The 19,102-nt window shown below is 50.1% G+C and overlaps 6 protein-coding genes across 6 annotated transcripts; 4 read left to right on the top strand and 2 right to left on the bottom strand.

Moving 5' to 3' along the window:
- Positions 1-717: 717 nt before the first annotated feature.
- On the top strand, positions 718-2,273 carry BU24DRAFT_56769 (thiamine pyrophosphokinase). Its single transcript, XM_033534403.1, has 2 exons — positions 718-1,166; positions 1,318-2,273. Exons 1-2 carry the CDS (start codon positions 894-896, stop codon positions 1,867-1,869), a joined length of 825 nt encoding a protein of 274 aa, XP_033378690.1. The 5' UTR covers positions 718-893; the 3' UTR covers positions 1,870-2,273.
- Positions 2,274-2,754: 481 nt separating this feature from the next.
- BU24DRAFT_427481 (uncharacterized protein) lies at positions 2,755-2,974 on the bottom strand. The gene has a single exon (XM_033529240.1). It carries the CDS (start codon positions 2,961-2,963, stop codon positions 2,778-2,780), a length of 186 nt encoding a protein of 61 aa, XP_033378689.1. The 5' UTR covers positions 2,964-2,974; the 3' UTR covers positions 2,755-2,777.
- Positions 2,975-4,633: 1,659 nt separating this feature from the next.
- Positions 4,634-7,410, top strand: BU24DRAFT_56760 (glycoside hydrolase family 16 protein). The gene is made up of 2 exons (XM_033534402.1): positions 4,634-7,196; positions 7,248-7,410. The coding sequence occupies exons 1-2, from the start codon at positions 4,905-4,907 to the stop codon at positions 7,302-7,304; spliced, it is 2,349 nt and encodes a 782-aa protein (XP_033378688.1). The 5' UTR covers positions 4,634-4,904; the 3' UTR covers positions 7,305-7,410.
- Positions 7,375-8,037, top strand: BU24DRAFT_56757 (uncharacterized protein). The gene has a single exon (XM_033534401.1). It carries the CDS (start codon positions 7,517-7,519, stop codon positions 7,997-7,999), a length of 483 nt encoding a protein of 160 aa, XP_033378687.1. The 5' UTR covers positions 7,375-7,516; the 3' UTR covers positions 8,000-8,037.
- Positions 8,038-11,710: 3,673 nt separating this feature from the next.
- BU24DRAFT_56736 (uncharacterized protein) lies at positions 11,711-13,814 on the top strand. Its single transcript, XM_033534400.1, has 3 exons — positions 11,711-11,809; positions 11,888-12,058; positions 12,112-13,814. The coding sequence occupies exons 2-3, from the start codon at positions 11,981-11,983 to the stop codon at positions 13,570-13,572; spliced, it is 1,539 nt and encodes a 512-aa protein (XP_033378686.1). The 5' UTR covers positions 11,711-11,809; positions 11,888-11,980; the 3' UTR covers positions 13,573-13,814.
- A 365-nt stretch (positions 13,815-14,179) lies between these two features.
- On the bottom strand, positions 14,180-15,869 carry BU24DRAFT_56693 (glycoside hydrolase family 5 protein). The gene is made up of 5 exons (XM_033534398.1): positions 15,468-15,869; positions 15,149-15,410; positions 15,034-15,098; positions 14,520-14,985; positions 14,180-14,454 (listed from the first exon to the last, which is right to left on the bottom strand). The coding sequence occupies exons 1-5, from the start codon at positions 15,657-15,659 to the stop codon at positions 14,186-14,188; spliced, it is 1,254 nt and encodes a 417-aa protein (XP_033378685.1). The 5' UTR covers positions 15,660-15,869; the 3' UTR covers positions 14,180-14,185.
- Between the last annotated feature and the right edge of the window lie 3,233 nt (positions 15,870-19,102).

The following is a 19,102-nucleotide window of genomic DNA, read 5'->3' as shown; positions in this document are numbered from 1 at the left end:
GTGGGAATGGGGGTGGGTTTTGGCGTTGTTAGGCTGCCCAGCAAGCCCATTCTCTCGGGGACGTCCTCTGCAGGTCGTCTACCCACCGGTGCGGACGTGCGCAGCCAGCTCACGGTATGTACCATTAACTATAGTTACTTTTTGTGTATTACCGTTGAACGACTGTATGCCTAATGAGTCCCTAATTTACAAGATAAGGGATAATACCGCGGAGAATAATATGGCGTAGAATTCCCTGCAGATTGTTTAATGGCAGATAGATAGGCACTGCCTCTTGACTGCTTGTGGCAGCTTCTAATGATAGAAATCATGCTCTCCAGGTTCGGCTTTGCACGCGGAGATTTGGGAGGTATTTTGGGTGACGTAGCTACCGAACATCTTTCGGCAAGCGGCACATGTGCGTTGATTAATTCATCGAAGGTCATGTTCTGGGTTTGTGCTGCGAGATCTCGTCATCTGGAAATATTGAATGTCACTTGTGGTAGAGTGATGGAGGAGGCTGAGTGCCCTGCGTGTATCGTGGTTGTGGTATGTAAATAGAATATCAATAAATTAACCAGACATGATGACAGAGACACACAGAGAGAGAGGAACTAGAGGAGGGGAGAGGAAAGGCGGGACAGCTACTTCGCATAGGTTCAACCCGCATGTGGTTTAGTGCACCATCTTTCATTCTTTTTTTTCCTCATTGCGAAGAGCTTCCCTATCTGCCCCGCGTTTGATAGGAAGAGAGAGAGCTCTCTCATTCCGGGGCGGCCGAACATTCTATCCATCAACACGTGGGACATTGTCCCCAAAATCCTCATCGCAAAACGTCTTAAAACATATACATCTTTATTTATTATTCCCCCTCGTTTTGTTTCCCCCCTTCCGCTCGATTCCTATAGGAGGTTATGGGCGGGACTGAAACGCAGGAGTACAATCCCGGGCTCTTCCTCTTGGATGATGATGGTGATGATACCTCTACCTCTCCATCTGCACCTGCTCCGACAGGATCCAACCAACCAGATCTCCTCATCCTGAACCAACCCATCGCGAGCGTCGACCTGCTCAGCAGGCTCTGGGCGCGCTCGCGATACCGCATCTGCGCCGACGGCGGCGCGAATAGACTGTACGACCTTTTTTCTGGGGGAGGACCGCTGCTGGAAGCGAGGAGGGCTGAGTTTGTGAGATAATAATTTCCCCCCACCGCGTGATTTTGATATTCCCCTCCCCCATCTTGCATTCGCATTCGCCCCCCCCCTCCCTCCCCCAGCCGTGCTGCAAGCAGGCAGGCATGATCAAGTGGCTGACGAATTTTCTTTTTGTTTTCTAAAGATACCGACTTGCGTCCATGGGGATTTTGATTCATTGAGAGAGGATGTTAAGAGCTATTACATTGCCCAGGGGGCAGAGGTGGAGAGGGACCCGGGACAGTTGACCACCGATTTCGGCAAAGTGATGCTGAAGATCAAGTCGCTGCATCGTGCGCCGTCCTCCTCGCCGCGAGAGGTGCTGGTGTTGAGTTCGCTGGGCGGCAGGGTCGACCAGGGAATCGGCCTGCTGCACGAGATGCTGCGGGAGGAGACGCAGGATCCGCATGTGCGGTTCACGCTGGTGACCGAGACCAACATCACGGTGATCGTGAGGGCGGGGAGGAGCGTCGTCCGCGGGATGAAGAGGCATGGGTTGTTCAAGAAGCATAGCGGGATTCTGCCCATTTACGGTCCCGCGGTCGTCACGACGTCTGGGTTCGAGTGGGACGTTAAGGACTGGCCGACACGCATGGGGGACCAGGTCAGTACGAATAATCATACGGTGGATGATGATATCTATGTGCAGACGACTGCACCGGTGTTGTTTACCGTTGAGCGGGAACCGTTGGCTTAGCGTGGGAAGGGTTTATGTACAAGAGCTATCAAACGACAGAATACAGTATCTACTTCGATGCAGATGGAGGTACATGATCCATGTACTGTATGGATGGATGTACAAACCCTTGTTTGGTGGTGGTGAAGAGGAGAGCATGTCTGCATATCATTTCCTCAAGCCGTTCCGTCTCGAACGGGATCTACCCTTCTGCACTGCTCGTCACCTCGGGAAGGGCAGAAATACAAGTAACTTGCTATCAGGTATATTAAATCAGGCGAGCAACGGGAGGGGAAACCAAGAGGGCTATGCTACGATAGGGAAGAGAATAAATGTACCAATCAAAGAGCCAGGGAATTAGGTATCCTTGTTGGCCGCCTATAACCAACGAACGGGTGCGACACATTTCAGATTCGTGGGCCTTGAGGCAAGTCCATGGCGATGCAGACGCAAATGCAATCGTCCTTTGCAATGGCTGATCGCTGTTGTCTAGGTATAGCACGTTGGATTATCATGTCGTCGGGGATTAACGCAATAATGGCGCCGATGACGATGGTCTGGAGTCGGAGGGGTTGGTAGAACTAGGTAGACGCATACCCGGTGTGAATAACTATGCGTGTCGTGCCTAAGCGATTTGAAGGACGTTCAATAATATACTCATACTACAGTCCAACATCCAGAGAATCAAAGAGACAGCAACTTCACGGCATGCAAGTGCGCTGGGCAAAGGGATATTTTTTACGTCAATCATTCGTATGGTCAATCGCTTGGAGGTAGCGACCAAAAAGGGGAGTGTTGAAAATAGACACGAATAGACACGAAGAGAAGGGGAAGTCACTCGTATTGATGGGATGATCGAGCATGATAGTGGATTGCTTTCTGTGCTTGACTCGTGGACGCCATGCTACGATCGCGATTCATTCTTGCGACTACGACTGCGACATCGCTTCCGATTCCGATTTGCACGGAGCATGTGAAAGAAGGAGAGCTCGTGTTCGTGTGCGCATGGCAAGAAAACGTGGAGATGAAAAGAGAAACAAGAGTTCAAGATAGGGCAGAGCAGAGCAGAGCAGAGCAGAGCAGAGCAGAGCAGAGCAGGAAAGAATAGGGAGCATAAGATGATAACTGCATCGATGTGTGTTTCTTTGTTTTTGTTTCAATTTTTGTTTGTTGAATGGCGGCTGCAGTTACTTTTTGCTGATCTGCCGGCGCTACTGTAAGTTTTTGCACGAAACAGGAGCGGCTGCTTGGACATGTGGGCGACCCTGCACGTTAATGGCCACGGGCCTGCCTCCGAGAAAAGCTTACTCTGGAGCTTAAGTTCTCGTTGTGTGTATTTCGTTCTTGGTCTCAATGATAGTGATGCTTGAAGGAGTGAACGAACGTCATCTTCGGACACCAAACAAACAAATAAACAAATAAACAAGGCAAAAGATGGAAAATACCAGGTTTATGCAAATGTTGAGGGAAGGGGGCAGGCAAATCGACGATAGAGATAAGATCAAACGATAGCGTAGACGGGATGGTTAATTAGATAAATATGGAAGATGCCAATTTCGGTTCCGCGATAAAGGATTCGAAAACTTCCATCGTTGAACTGATTTTTCGATGGAGCTAATGCCGTATGAGGACTTGAGCCGCGATTAATCAGCGCCGCCAATACGAGCAGAGCAAATGTACGAGTGAATTTAGTCGGTGATGGACTGTTAAGTATACTGTTACACTGTGATCGCGTTTAGGCTTTCCCTTTTCCCTATTCCTGTTCCTGTCTGTGCTGCGTATTGTGTATGTAGGTGCGGGTACTACTCAAGGTACGAAGAGGAATTGATTCCAATTATATTGCGCGATCCCCATATTTATTATCGTCTGTAGTACGGAGTACACTACACACTAACTACTATACACTGTAACCTATCCTGTGCTGCGATAGCGCGGGTAAAGGGGGGGCCATGGCCTGGTGGGATTGGTCCAGCGAGGGGTACCTTGGGTTGCACATTACGGGGCGATAACAACCAAGCAAACTCAGAGCTTGTCCATGTCCTGCTTTGTAGAACTGCCTACGCCGCAATAACGAATTGATGGAACTCCCACATGTGAAGATTTGTAAAGAGAGGGGTTAATTACTCCATACAATTACTAACTAAGCAAAACCATGGGATGGGATGGAATAGGACAAGGGAAATGGAAAGAAAGGGAAGGGAAAGACGGATGGCACGCAAAAGTCCCATCACAACGGTTATCCCCATCCCCAATGCGGTCAATTCCCAGTTCTCGTACTTCAGGTTTTTGATACGCTAGACCGAGAGTGGAAGACCATCTCTCTCTCTTGCTCTTGCTCTTGCTCTTGCTCTTGCTCTGATCTCCTCTACTAGTTACTACTACCTATACACCATCATCACTTCCTTCCCTCTCTCCCTTCCCTTTCGTCGCTCGCTCCTTCCCTTCCCTCTACTTCAACGACTTCACTTCCTCGCCCATACACACTGGCTACACCTACTAGCTACATCTACTAAACCTACGACAAACCTACACGCCTACAACACACTCACTCCTCGTGACAACCACACACTCGCTACTTACCTACCCACTCACTCACTCTTAACTACAAACTCTCCCTTGTCACATATACCTCACCCACGACCTCTGTACTTCACTCCTCTTCATTCCACACTCACTCTCTGTCCTTCTCTCACTCGCCGCACGCCCTCCTCCGACCGCGCCGCGTTGCATACTTCAGTGTTTGGTTCGCGGGCCCGCCAGCTCCGATCTCTCCCCCACCGCGTCCAAGCTCCCTTCACCTTTTTTCCCACCTGGCTCAACTCTTTCCTTCTGTCTGGGAGGAAATCCACCTTCCTGCACGACAATTCAATCGCTTCAGGCTCTAATCACTGGTTATCATCGTATTCGCGCCGACATTCACTGAATATGTCATAGTCTGTCCAGTCTGTCCAATACTGTCCACTATCAGTCTTTCTCCTTCCCTTGCCCAGCAAGGCGACTGAAGTAAAGGACGTGTTTGACTATTTCAATATATTTCTTGACCCGAACGCGCCGCAATGGATCCTCCGCCGAAAGCTGTTTCGCGTCACTCAAGTATACGATCATCCAGCGCAGAATCCGACCAGTCGCAGCAATTCGGGCGCCTGCCATCGTCTTTGAACGCGGAGCGGGCCGCCGCTAGCCTTCCAGAGGCTGTCGCGCCTGCGTCGACATCTCCAAATTCCACAGCCCTCACAAAAACCTCAACTTCAGTATCCTCCAAATCCTCAGATGTCGACTTAGGTATAGCAGCTGCAGCGGCTCCACCGCCTCTGGCCAACCAACCGCGACCCCACTCCTCGCACGTCCCCTCTGTCTCGTCTCCGCTCCTCGCCAGCTCTTCCGATGATTTGATCCTGGGCGAATCGCAGACTGATGTCTCGAGAAGAACTAGTGATGGATCAGAAAATGTCCCTGACCGATCGCAAGTCCAAGGCGCAAGGCTCTTACCTCCACCTAGCAGTCGACCCATACCTCGCCCTGGTCCAAGGGGCCCGATTAACAGAAGTACACCAGGACTGGGCCTCGAGCATCGCAACTCTTCCGGCGCCCTCACTGTGCATGACTTGGGGACCGATTACACACGTTACTACAATCCGTTCTCCGACAGTCGGAGGAGCTCCTTCTACGACAACCCTCCCAAAACCCCATCCTCTCAAAACCATGTGAACAGTCCCAAGAGATCCGCCGCCATTGTCGCTGCAGTACCGGTCAACCCCTTCACCACACCGAACGCGTCCACCACAAAAGTGAACGAAAACTACGATGCCGAGAAGAATGGCGCCCTCGTCAATGACCGACTTACTGCGCCGTACGACGAGAAGGGAACGCCGAGCTGGCCGCTCATTACTGATGGGCCCGAAGACGATGACGACATGCACATGCCCCTTCCAGACGACGATATAAAGTTCAAGCCAAAGCTGAGAGACCATTTCACCAGAGCAACCATTTGCTCCACTGTTGGACTTTTTCTCATGGTTCTGGGGCTTCTCTTCATCTTCGTCGCTCTTCCGGTGATGAGCTCTGTCGGCATTATTGACTACAACTCCATGTATGGAACGCCGATAGATCAGATGCCACACTATTTTCCTCATGAGGAGACCTGGGCCACAGTGAACTTGCGAGACTATCCGCTGCTGCAAAATTTCCGAAGAACTTTGATCGATCCCGACACACCGGACAGCGCGATGAAACTGACCGGCGAGTTTGGAGACGAATTTGAACTAGTTTTCAGTGACGAGTTCAATGACAATAACCGCACTTTCTATGAGGGCGACGATCCGTACTGGTATGCGCCTGACATCTGGTATGGTGCAACTCAGGATCTTGAGTGGTTCGATCCAGACGCCGTTACTACCTATGATGGTGTACTTGAGCTCCGCTTGGATAAATTTGTAAATCATGGCGTTAACTTCCGGTCGGGCATGCTGCACAGCTGGAATCACGTATGCTTCAAAGGCGGAATCTTTGAGGTTTCCGTGTCCCTCCCCGGGCCAGCTGCCATTCCGGGACTCTGGCCAGGAGCATGGACAATGGGAAATCTTGGACGGCCCGGCTACCTGGCCACAACAGAAGGCCTGTGGCCATACACCTATCAGGCTTGTGACGTTGGTATTACTCCGAATCAGTCGAGCACCGACGGCCTTTCAAAGCTACCAGGACAGCGACTGAACTCCTGCACTTGCCGTGGTGAAGATCACCCTACCCCGGGCACAGGGCGGGGAGCACCCGAGATCGACATTCTAGAGGCAGGTGCAAGTTGGGGAGGACTGCCCATCGCAACACAGAGTTATCAAGTGGCGCCCTTTGATATATGGTGGTACCCGGATTACGACTTCACTGCATTCCCGGACTACTCCCTTAGTTACACGAATGGATACACCGGCGGGCCGTTCCAGCAGGCCATCTCCGCTACCACCAATCTCAATAAGGATTGGTACGACGGCAAGGCTTACCAGAGGTACTCTTTCGAATATGCACCGGGCGAAGGCGAAGATGCCCACATCGTATGGAAGGTTGGTGGGCAGACCACTTTCATGATGGATGGACGTGCCATCGGGCCGAATGGCAACATCAAGTCACGCCAAGTATCAGAGGAGCCCATGTCCATGATTCTCAATCTTGGTATCAGTGAGGCGTGGACGTTCATTAACTGGGAGAAGCTTGTATTCCCAGCAGTTATGCGAATCGACTATGTGCGATGGTATCAGAAGAAAGGCCAACATATGGTAACTTGCGATCCTCCGGGTTTCGAGACCACCGAGTACATCAAGGATCATATGTTGGCTTATACGAATCCAAACCTGACCGTAAGTAGGTCGAGCCTGCCTGAAATGCCGAGCTAATGTTTTTGTTCGAAGAAATGGGATCAGACTGGCTATGGTGTTCCCAAGCATAAACTCAATACCGATTGCTAACACAGAATTCACCGAATGTTCCAATCACAGCGACGATCGGGTATCCCCAGGAATTGCAAGCAAGCAACTACCTGTCACATCGATAAATGAGTTGGCAATAACTTTTGGGAAGCTACCAGCTTCCATTTGGGTCAATAGCATCCACATCTCGAAACATCTACCCTACTTTCATTCATCACCTCAGACTACGCCTTTTTAGTCACGGCCGACCGATGCATTCATTGAATGCTTTTCGATGTATGATTTTGTTTTTCCCTCTCTCTATGTTCTTGCGTTGTATCAGCATCATCCAACGACGGCGCAAATGGGCGGGACCACGCAATGAAGAAGTCATTGGATCAGTTTTCAGCATACACCCCACAGTGGTTGGCGTTATCCTGTTTCTTCCCTTATCAACATGTATAAGCAGTCATGTTTCGAACGGGGAAAGTGAATATACCCTGGTCCCGTTTTTTTCCTTCCAGCAGATTTCCGGATGCGGGAAAATCCACCTTCTTTTCTTTCCAATCAGGGAGGGGCATGGTCTTTTCTACTATATTTCTCTTTCTCTTCTCGCAATCCGAGAGGATGGGCCGGTCTTTTTCAAGCGATCAAGGCCTTCTTTTTCCCATACCCACACAAGGGGCGGCGTTGTTTCGAGGGACGCGGAATGGAAAAATCATAACGCTATACAGTACGCGTACGTAAATAGATAATTTAATTGTAATTCAATTCGAATCCTCCCGAATTCTCGTCACTTTATAATTAAAAATAAGAGCGTGGTTGTGCGGTGTTGTTTTTCTCTGTGTTAGAGTAGCGGTCTACGTGATTCGGTGTTTGGATCATGGGCAGGGAGGCAGACGATCAAATACAACAATCCGACTGCTACACATGTTCACGTCTTAATCATACAGCCACATTATACTTCCAACTCAACTAACTTGGGTACTTTTTTTTCAGTGCGCTTCTAAACTTGACTTACCACACACATCGTCTTCCCTCCCCTCCTTTCCTCCCATACATTTACTCACCCCTAGCGCCTAACGCCAACATCCTCAACCCACCTAGCCTCATCTCAATTTGACGACCCTTTCCCTCCCCTCCCTTATGTTGGTTTTTCTCTTACATATATCATATACGTGACCCGAGGGGTTTAATTTTGGGGTTAGATGGATGGATGATTGCTTTGCGTACTCACGCTATTCTGGAAGGGATGGGGGTTTGGATATAGCTGGCTTGTGTCATGTGCTGTATGCGTGTGTGGTATAGCAGGATAGATGAGGTTATTCGGGGATCACGTGTTAGGCAGGGCATATATAGATCGATCAGGGCTGCCGAGAGAGATCGAGGCATCATCCACCTACCGACAGAGGCCTATCGACAGAGGTAAATATCTACTTGACGTACATGCGGGTCGTGCCTGGGATGCTGGCTACTACAGAGGCGGTCTATACGCGACGCCATGTATGTGTAGGGAGAGGGAGGGAGGGAGGGAGAGATGGACGGCGTGGTTTTGTCGGTACGTACGTATGAAGCGGAGTGGACAGCGGTGGTACTGTGGGGACAAGTCGTTGTTGGCGGACGGATAGGAGGGAGGGTTTTATAACCCTAGGTACGGTACCTATCTACATGGTATCTGAGAAGGGGTTAGGGAGGGAGGTGAGGAGGTTGACTAGAGGCGCCGGCTGTTTACTTTTACCCAGGAAAATGAACAATAAGGGGATCAAGATGTGTCTAATAGTAATTTATCTCTGTGAAGATAACAAGACGTTGGGCTCGCCCAACGACGTGATGGCACTGGCTTGGTGGTTTGTTGGTTTGGAGAGAACGTGTTTGGAGGGGATGCAGTTGTCTGTACACGCCTCCAAACTAGGGAACACGCTTTGAAAAATGCGGAGGTAGTAGGGTGTGAGGATAGAATGATGATCAGATGAGTTCTCTTGGTAAGGTTAGGAAACGATACCTACATCTTCGGAGGATTCCTGATCTATAGTCCTATCATTATCTTCGTGCATTTTCGGATTTGTGGACTCTCTGAATGGGCATGCCTTGCCACGCTATACTATAATATGCATTAATTCTCGATGTGAAATGGAGAGGATATGTTCTATGTAAATCTTCGCATTGTCGATGGTCCATCATTGGTGGTCAGTGGTCAGAGTAGGTGTAACATATCTACCCGGTACTGTTCCTTGACATTAGGTATATTTGGTCGTAAACCTAGAAATAGGCAGCAATCTCGACGCCCAAATCAGCCAGAATATGCAATGCGTATCTTCTTCGTAGAAGACTATCGAAAAGCCAACATATATTGACGGGTTGCAAATTGAGACAACTGCTCCATAGGCCGTGGCCACATCACATCTATGTAGTCTTACCAACCTCGCTGATAACTATGCGATTGTCAAACTCCGACAATCATGACAGCATCTATGAATAGCTACTTGCACATTGCGTTTTACGGTTTCATAGTCGACGGAATCCTTCCGAACGCTCGCTAAGTGCCGGGCAATCAATGCCTTGCTTCTGACACATGGCAGAGGATCCATTCGTGACGTAAAGGGTTCCGACCTGTGTAGAAGGATCCCTGCACCTTACACTATGTTAGCTTTGAATCATTGCAAATGTTTCTGGACCAAGCGTGCATGCAGCCGATCATGCATAATCGCTACCCGCGCGAAGCTGTAATACTTTCAATTCGATCTTGAGAATGTAACCCCTCGGTCGGGGTAAGTAATACTGCCCTAGTATCGAATAAGCAGTCAATTCAAGAGCAGTCATCTGCTACAGCATGCGAACGCTACTTCTGCCTCCCTATTCGACGATCGTATAATTGTTCGGTCGCGCCGACGGCAGCTGCCAATGCCGACATTGTTCGCAAGCAAAATACCAAATCTGTGTCTTGACTCGGACTCGCACACTCGCACCCTGACAAAGAGTGGCTGTGAAGCAAGCAAGCCCTGGGGGCTGTCCAATCTCAGACCCAGCCTCTGGCTTCTCGAATGAGCGAGGAGCACACAGACAAAAAGCCACACCAGAACCGGTGACGGTTTGAGAAAGATTGTGTTGCGGGATGAGATGTTGGAGGCCTTTTTTTTCCTTCCTGTCAATCCAGAGGATCCTTCCTCCGCGTTAGACGTCGATGGGCGAATCACAGGGCGGTGTTGGGTTGCTAGGCTTGCTCAGCCTTGCCTATTGCTGAGGTGTGATTGGAGGGCAGAGCTCGAACCCCCTCTGACCGGCGACGTCTAATCATAGAACCCGAAAGTCGATCTCTCCGACGAAAGGAATCGAACGGCTGAGAATCTCGCTGGAGGCCTTTATTGAACTGTATGTGGGAATGAGGAAATTCGATGGGTGCGTTCGCCCAGGAAGTGCAAGAAAGCTCGGTGGAGAATGGGTGACGACATGGTTAAGTGGGTGTGAATGCAATGGATCCATCCTCTCCTATCGTTCATACACTATGGGCCGAGCATCTTCCTAGTCAAAGGACATCCATTGTCATCGCGTGCGATCGCAATTGCTCCGCTCGAGTCGCTCCATCAGATACATTTCGATCCAGCCCAATATCTCAGCGGCATCTCCTGTGCCTCGGTTTGCTGAGAATACCACTAACATTGGTCTCGGATCGCAACTGCTGAGCCGCACTTCAATAAGGTTGGGAACGACGAGCAACTGGCGGTCGGACATACAATCAGAGCATATGCCCAGTCCCTTCGCCATATGTTGCCACAGCTGTAGCCTCAGCACTCGATCTCAATGTGCAAAGTTCTTAAGTCATTGGGTCGACCAGCGGGTCAGGCCCACTGTTTCTGATTCACACATTGGCCCCCACAATCACTAGCAGTGGCTATTGAGGCTCTGGCTCATCCAAGCCGGCTATCTTTCCTGACCTCCATGTCTCCGGCCTTGCTGCTGATATCCGCATCCAAGCAAGATACACAGCATGAGAATGAGATGTGCAAAACGAACAGCAATGGGATCGAAGAGACACGGCCCGCCTAAACGACAACCATACCCAGACAATTCGCCATGGGCCCTTTCCCAATCCCGCTCTTCGCAGGGCCCTAAATCTCAGCTTAGCTTCGCTGCTCAGGCCAACAACAGGCCAAGTATCTCTTTTCTAGACCCTTTAGGCATTCCTTTTTCCACTACGAGAAGGATCGCTGGACTAAGCTTCGAACGGGTTCCCAGGGACAGGATGGTGGGATTGCGTCGTCTCTGCTATGTATAACCCTAAAGTTGTATACCTATTCCCTCTACTTCTTAGCTTTGATAGCACACTTAAAGAAAAGGTGGAATCGCCATTGACGCCAACACATAGCTCGAGGACGTACATACACATTCATCAACCAACCCCTTCCGATGCCGGTGTCGATGCTATTTCGTTTGACGTTAATCTCGAAAGCATAGTTCAACGTCCACTTTTTCATTGCCTACAAACTGTCGAGTTTTCCTGAGCTAGTACTCGAGCTCCATCCTGGCGATCTACAGAACGCTTGCGTCTGCCTACACCGCTATAGATTGTGGGGCCACACATCCAGCTTTCTCAGCTTTATAGGGCTTGAGGGGCTTCCTGGACAAGGCTGACTTTAAGTGTACAGGTACTTTCAATTCGATATTCAACAAGATAGCTGCAGCAATCGGTCTGCAAGCGCTCTGCTTTCTCTGGCGGTTCTAGATTTGCTTATCTTCGCATGAACGAATCTTCAACCATGCTTCCAATACCAGCGAGGAAAGGCAGCTGCAAGGCCTGTCGGGAGTCGAACTCAGAAGTAAGTGATCCCATGGAACGATCTCAATTGATACAGCTGCTGATACTACAAAGTGCGACAAGAAGAGGCCAAGGTGCAGCGAATGCGTAGCTAAGAACATGGCTTGTGGCGGTTACGATCTCGGTAATATCTTCATCAACATGAACTCTGCGGGCCCACCTCCTGTCTGGAGTAGATCTCAAAATGCTCAGAAGTACTTGGTCCTGGATTGGGCGTCCCAGTCAGATGATCAAGATGAAGAGGCTTCAGGGGCTGCCATGGCTTCTCCCCCACCCCTGGATGCTAACTCAGGCAGCATTCACGGGATGACCGAACTATTTCTCGAACTCTACTATCGCCGTGTCGGTCCGGATAAGGCGTCCACAGAGCCTCTGCGACCTGGCTCAGAGTGTGGAGGTTGGCGTTCGCTCTTACCTCAATTAATTGGACAGTCTCCAATACTGGATACGGCTATCAGAGCATTGGCGTCATGCTTCATTGCGACTCAGTACCATGACCAGAACCTCCTATACCAATCACGAAACCTATATCTCTCTGCGCTACAGCAGGTGCAGCAAGTACTACCAGAGCAGAATTCAGCAACGCGGAGGGATGTACTGGCGACGACGCTCGTAATGAGTTCGATAGAGATCTTCATGGGGAATGGTGGTGCTGCTAGTCAGCTTACGCACATCGAGGGAGCCGCGCGGCTTTTATACTTCGCTTTTACACAGCAAACCTTCGAAGAGCTTCACTTGTACATACTCAGTCAAGGCTTCTTCGTCGCTCTTGCGACCCGCTCCCGCTTCGCATTCGGCAGGCCCGAATACCGATCCCAGGTCCGCCAGCTCTTCTCCATCCCCCGCACATACACCAACGACCACTACTTCCGCTGGACTGAGATGATGCTCCCTCTCCCAAGCATCCTCTACTCAGCCGATGGAGTCTCTTCCGCGACGCCCGGCGCGTCCATCCTCGCCATGCTCGACGACCTGACCGTCCTAGAACAAACCATGTTCTCCTGGTACGAGAACGTGAAAGCCACGATCGCAGGCGCGTGGACGTTCCCGACGGCCCAAACCGGGCGGGACGTCGTTCCCTTTCCCCTCCAATTCATCTCCATCGAAGCCTGCACAATCTACAACCTCTACTGGATGTCGCAGCTCCTCATCCTCGACACTCGTCGCTCCCTCCTCTCCTCCATCCCCACCCACCACATCCCCCCCTACCACACGCACCCGGACCCCGTGCAGATCGCAGAGTACGCCTCCCTCATCTGCCGCTCGTTCCAGTTCTGCACCCAGAACCGCAGCTTCGCGGCCACGGAGAACATGCTCACGCCCATCTTCATGGTCGCGGCGTTTTATAAGCGCCAGGGCGACACCGAGCGTCTGCGGTGGTGTGTGAGGAACTTGGAGCGCATTGCGGACGAGCAGAAGATTGGGTTTCCGGGTGAGTTGGTGAATTATGCGGAGGGGACGGTGTATGCGGGGGGTCCGAGCGAGTTTTTGGCCGGCGTGTGGGATGATGTGTGAGGGGTTTGCTTTGCGCTTTTGTCGTTCTGGCGAAAGTGGAGTCGTCGATGGTGGGGTTGGGTTCGTTTTGAAGTTTACATAATCTTCTTTCTTTTCTAGGGTCGTTTTGGGGATTTAGAAGCATAGCGTTTTGTTTTTCCTGGCATATAGACGGAGTATCATTTTGGTTTCTGGCGTTTTCGGTTGTTCGGGAGCGGAACGGACGCATGGCATGGAATGGCATAGCAGGATGGCGTGGCGTTGGTTCACTACGACTTATCACTCTCTCATTTCATGGGCTGGTCGCACTATAAGGCGTTTTGATATCCCCCTCGTCTAGGGCTAGAAAGTACATAGATCTTGTAGATCAAACTCGGAGGCGTTTGTGGAGACTTATTTGTTTGATGAAAGCGCAAATGAAGGGGCGGGGCATCTCACGTGTGATTGATTGCATGAACTAGGTATGGTTTTGTTGGGGAGTTCTATGTATCAAATTCATGATGGATGTGGGAGCTTGATGGTTTTGAGCACGGAAACATTATCATTTTTGGAGGATTTATGTACACTCAAGATTCTATATCGACATTCTATCATTCTCAAAGGCCTCACTCGAGCATGCTAACTCAAAAACGTCCTACCTACGCAGCGTCGAGTTCCCATTCAAAGCATTAACCTTCTTAGCATGGTCGTAGATCAAAGTCTGAGCCTCCGCGTCGTCAAGGAAGATGGTGAACCCATCGTCGTGATTCCTTCCGTACGAGTAGTTGGAGAAGCCGAACTGCCAGTACATGTCTGGCATCTTCTCGGCGATGGAGGTTGCTTGCCAGAGGCCGAGCGCCTCGATGCGAGTGATGTTGGACGTCTTGCCGAGGTATTCCTGGCGCTTGTCGTCGGTGAGCCATCCTGGATTCATTCTGTTAGCGATTTGTTGCAAGTTTGAAAGGTGGATTGGGTAGAGTTGGACTTACCGTATTCTTCGTGAACGACAGGCTTTCCGACCTTTCGACCCGACGCAGCGTGGTCCTTGATCCACTGATCCGTCCACTCCACCGTCTTCGACCACCAATCCGGATACGAATGGAAAGTGCCGAAGTCGATGTTCTCGAGCGCGAGCTCGACGTCGAAGTCGCCGCCGTCCCAGCCGTTGTAGAACCCGTCCTCGTGGCCTTGGATGTTGAAGCCGCCCTCGCCGCCCCAGGTCACGAGGTGGTTCTTGTCGAGGCTCTTGATGTACGTGCTCATTTCGTCCGTCCAGGCGGTCAGGAGCTCGGGCTTGCAGTCGTCGGAGCGCGGGAGGTTGCGCGTGCCGTCGGCGCCGCAGCGGGGCTCGTTGCCGAGTTCCCAGGCCATGATCGCGCTGGAGTTGGAGTAGCGGGTTACGATCTCCTTGACGTATCTCTTGAATGCGGTCTTGATCGCCGGTAGGCGGTAGAACTTTTAGGAGTGTTAGTGGTGGGCTATCCAATAGGGGGACTGACTCACATCATCGTGATATCTGCCACCTAGTTGTACGGTGTAAACATCCATACCACCGTAGTCCGCCCAGTCTGAGAAGTTGTTAGCTTATGCAAGATTTCATTTAGAAGTAGGAACTCACTGTTGGTCAGAGCAACGACAAGCTTGATGCCAGTCTTCTCGGCTGCAGCAACAACTTTGTCAAATGGCTTGAGGTTGATAGTCGAAGTGCCATTCTCCCACAGCTGCAACACATTCGAGGTATCTCCCGCACCTTCGCCTCCATACTGGGGCAAACCACCTGGGACATAAGTCTTGTTCTTATCGTTGAATCCCCAAGTTCTGAATACACTCAGACCTGCTTCCTTTGCGGCAGTGAGGCCGGCTTCAACGTCTTCTGCCTTCTATAATAGTAGTTTAGTATATTATATACATTGTAAGATGTTTCAAACCGGACTTACGTCGTTGAAAGGGAAATAGTAGGCATTGCTACCGGCGAAGTAGAAGTCCTTCCCATCAAGCAAGAACTTGTTTCCATCCGTAGTGACGAATCCACTTGACGATTGCTGTCTCTTGCCGATGACAGCAGCAGCCGACGTACCCTGGCTTGCCACAAGGGCCAAAGAGATGAAAGTTGGCAGATCAAACAGCATGATTCTTCGACCTCAGTAATTGACAATTGAGATTGCTACAGAAATCAAACTCGAAAATTGCAGGCAAAAGCCTCGAATATAAAGTCCTCGAAATTCAATTCCATCTCGAAGTAAATCAAACCATTACCCTTTTCGACACGGAGGGAGCTGTGGCGAGCGAACAAACCATAACGGCGGCGGCGGCTCGTAGTGTAATAGCGTAGTGTATATTGCGATCCCCGTTTCCTAGAGATTCTCCTAGCGTACCTGCCAAGGTTCGACGTGAGTGGTCAGAGGACTGGTGAATTGTTCCATGACAGGGGAGTCTTAATATACGCGGTTCTGGGGTGGCCTTGGCGGGCTGGCAAATATCCTGGGTCGACGGTCCGCGCGAATGTATGCAGGGAAATTTATCGTGCAGTTGGAGGAGATCTTGGGACGTTTAACTTCTTTGCGTATGTGATGGCCGGTTTTGCTGGTGGGGAAACAGGTTGGTGGTTTGGAGGTGCAGGGGTGGTTGTCGTGGCGTGAGGTATGAGGAGGCAAAGCGGATGGTAATAGGCTCAGGTATATAGTAGGATCCGCAATCTAGAAGAAAGAATCTCATGAAACCTGTACATTAGCATGTCGAATAAGAGGTAGATGGCATGATGAAGATATGACATCAGTTTACCCTTGTGAAACTATGGCACGGAATGGGCGGGTTGCGTCCTTGGGGCTTGTATGTGATAAATGACAACAGCCGAGGTCTGCTCGTGAACGATATACAAAGGGGGTCGGTGCTCAAACGATCAGTATTACATATTAAACGTGAACAGCTCTTGATGATACAAAGGATACTTCTTGGACATCGGTTTTAGTAAAAAAATGAACCAACCGAACTCACCGAATTCCCATCTTTGTCACCGCAATTCCACCCTTCGTGTGAATCAATAAAACATCAGCGACTTTCGATGCAGCGCTCCAGAAATATTTCCCTACCAATATGAACGAATACTGTGAAAAATTCGACATATTCAATTACCGCCCTCAATGCTCTAGGGAAGGCATCTCTTCTCCTCGTTCTTGATACCCAGGGCTGTCACTACCACTCCGGAGTCGCCATCATTCGTATAAGCAGTTTCTGTATGTATATACAAATACACCAGCATTTGAACATGATCCGTGCCCGTCGAGCTCGGCTAAGGCCATTATAATCGAAAAGAAGGCCGCATACAGCTGCTACACTAGGAACCGATGATTCGTCTCGACAGACGTGATCATCCCATTGCACTTGTCCAGTAAACCCACACCAAAGCATAGAGGAATATTAGCAGGAGATAGAGCGAGGACAATGAATCGTGTCACACCGCAATACAAGGCGGAGGTATTGATGGTATCTGCGGCGAGTGCCATGTTGCCAGGTATTTGCGATCGTGAACTCGCCGGCCAGTTGCGTGCTTCAAACGAGTAAATCCATTGGAAATGGAATATACTTGACGTCATCAGCTAGTCTTTGAGAAATTGTGATGGAAGTGATACGATTTTACCATTTCTAGCGGAATTTTTGTAAGTCGAACATGACATTGACAGCTCAGGTTGCGCACTGCCAGGGCCAAAGAACGATATGTCTGTCAGGTAGTGATTAGGGATTCACTGTGAGTTTGACGAGGAACAGTATTGCAGGATGAGATGTCAAGACATCGGGCACTACTATTGGCTTATGCAAAGATCCGAAGTTCTTCTCATCAGTCAGTCTTATTTGAGTAATAGTGTAGGTGAAATTGCACTTAGTATTATTTATGAGGTGAACCTATGCGTTTTGTACTCCGTAACGGGATGAAGATGGATAGCATGGTGAGGTTCTTCACATGTATTCCGAGCTTCTTGTATTCTCCCAGGCATTGGGTTCAGCACATGCTGCCTTCAAGTGTCATCGATCCGACAGGCCAGCAGCCCTCCACAATGTTAGCATACAAGCAACACTTGAACCAGCACAAACGCATGAGCAAAATCACATGGCACTAACCTCAATATTTACATTTTCAGCGTCCCACAAGCCGCTCGAGGTATAGTCCAGCTCGACCTCGTGTTCGGTTCGATATCGGCGCCTTTGCGTCTAAACAATCGATGTTGAAACAAACATACGAGGAGGCGGGTACATAGGTGGAGTAAGTAGCGTGATGGACAGGCGAGGGAAGTATCTCGCCGGCGTGTGCCCCGATACGAAGTGGATTTGGACTACCCACCCGCTACGAAGGAGAAACGTGGGAGTGGGTTTGAACCCGATCAATGGGCTGCGAGTAAGGCGTGTGGATTCTCTGCATACTTTGGCAGCTGATGTACGGCGATGACAGCTTGTCATGTCGGTAAGATGATACTGATGACATTGGTGCCGTGCAGGTGGTCTCTTGATAATTTATGCAGTTGTGAATGCGATCTCTTAGGACAAGTCGCATACAACGAACTCGAGTGTATGTTGTTAGGGCCCTTGAAAGAAAAAGTAGAGACAAATTTCTCGGACAAAACTTCGATTCCAATGATGCTGGATGCACTCGCGGTGTTGAAAGAAAATTCCGGTCATGTATTGATTCAGGAGAGACTCCAACGTACTACCTGTACGCAGGGACTTGACTCGAAAAATGAACAAACAATGTTCCCATGCGCTCCTATAAAGTTCCTGTAAATAGACAACACCACTCACAATAAGCTTCCGCGCCACCCATGCAAATCATCCACCCTCGCCGCATTCCGGCAGACGAACCACCCCTCTGGTCTATCCATGGCGAAACCTCCGATACCACCGTCATGCCTGCTCTCCATTCTATTCTCTCCCCTCCGAGCCTTACCTGAAATGTTGGTGCCTCAGGGACCTTTTCTCCTTCCGATCTCCCACGCTATCGATTTGTGCAGGTAGCGTGGGTTTAGGGTGTTTTGGACGTGAAAGCCAAGATGTGGGGCTGCGAGTTTAAGAAAGGGAGCGTTATGGGCACGGGCGCGGGGGTTTTGCATTTAGAGGGAGAATAGGCTAGGTTGAGACAAGGTTTGATGGGTTGTTTCATGGAGATATTGATGCTTTGCCGGATCTGTCTGGATTGTTCGTGCATGGGGAAGATGGTATGAGTGAGGAGAGGGTGGAATGGGCATTAGGGATCTGGTCTTTCGTGAAGTGAAGGGAAGCTAACGAAAATATAATTGGTGTAGCTCGATGCAAAGAAGAGGAGAGACTGAGGGATGCACTGGTGATGGGAGTACATTTTATCCGTTGAAGAGCCAGCATGCGATGCAGTTGGGATGATAACAACTGCAGGCAGGGTTTCGAAAGGAGGTGATACTTCTGTGCGGTGTGACAAGCCATCACAATAGGCAATGCCGAGACAATAAACAAGTACGCATTCGGGGATCAGTTCACGATACAATCGAATGGGGGATAAAACAGTAATGGAATGGTCATGCTAAGGGGTTAGTCCAGGTCCCAGGATGGA

Source organism: Aaosphaeria arxii (genome assembly GCF_010015735.1).
Source record: "Aaosphaeria arxii CBS 175.79 unplaced genomic scaffold BU24scaffold_11, whole genome shotgun sequence".
NCBI lineage: Eukaryota > Fungi > Ascomycota > Dothideomycetes > Pleosporales > Aaosphaeria > Aaosphaeria arxii.
Note: the sequence above shows the minus strand (reverse complement) of the source record. Positions and strands in the feature narration are given on the sequence as shown.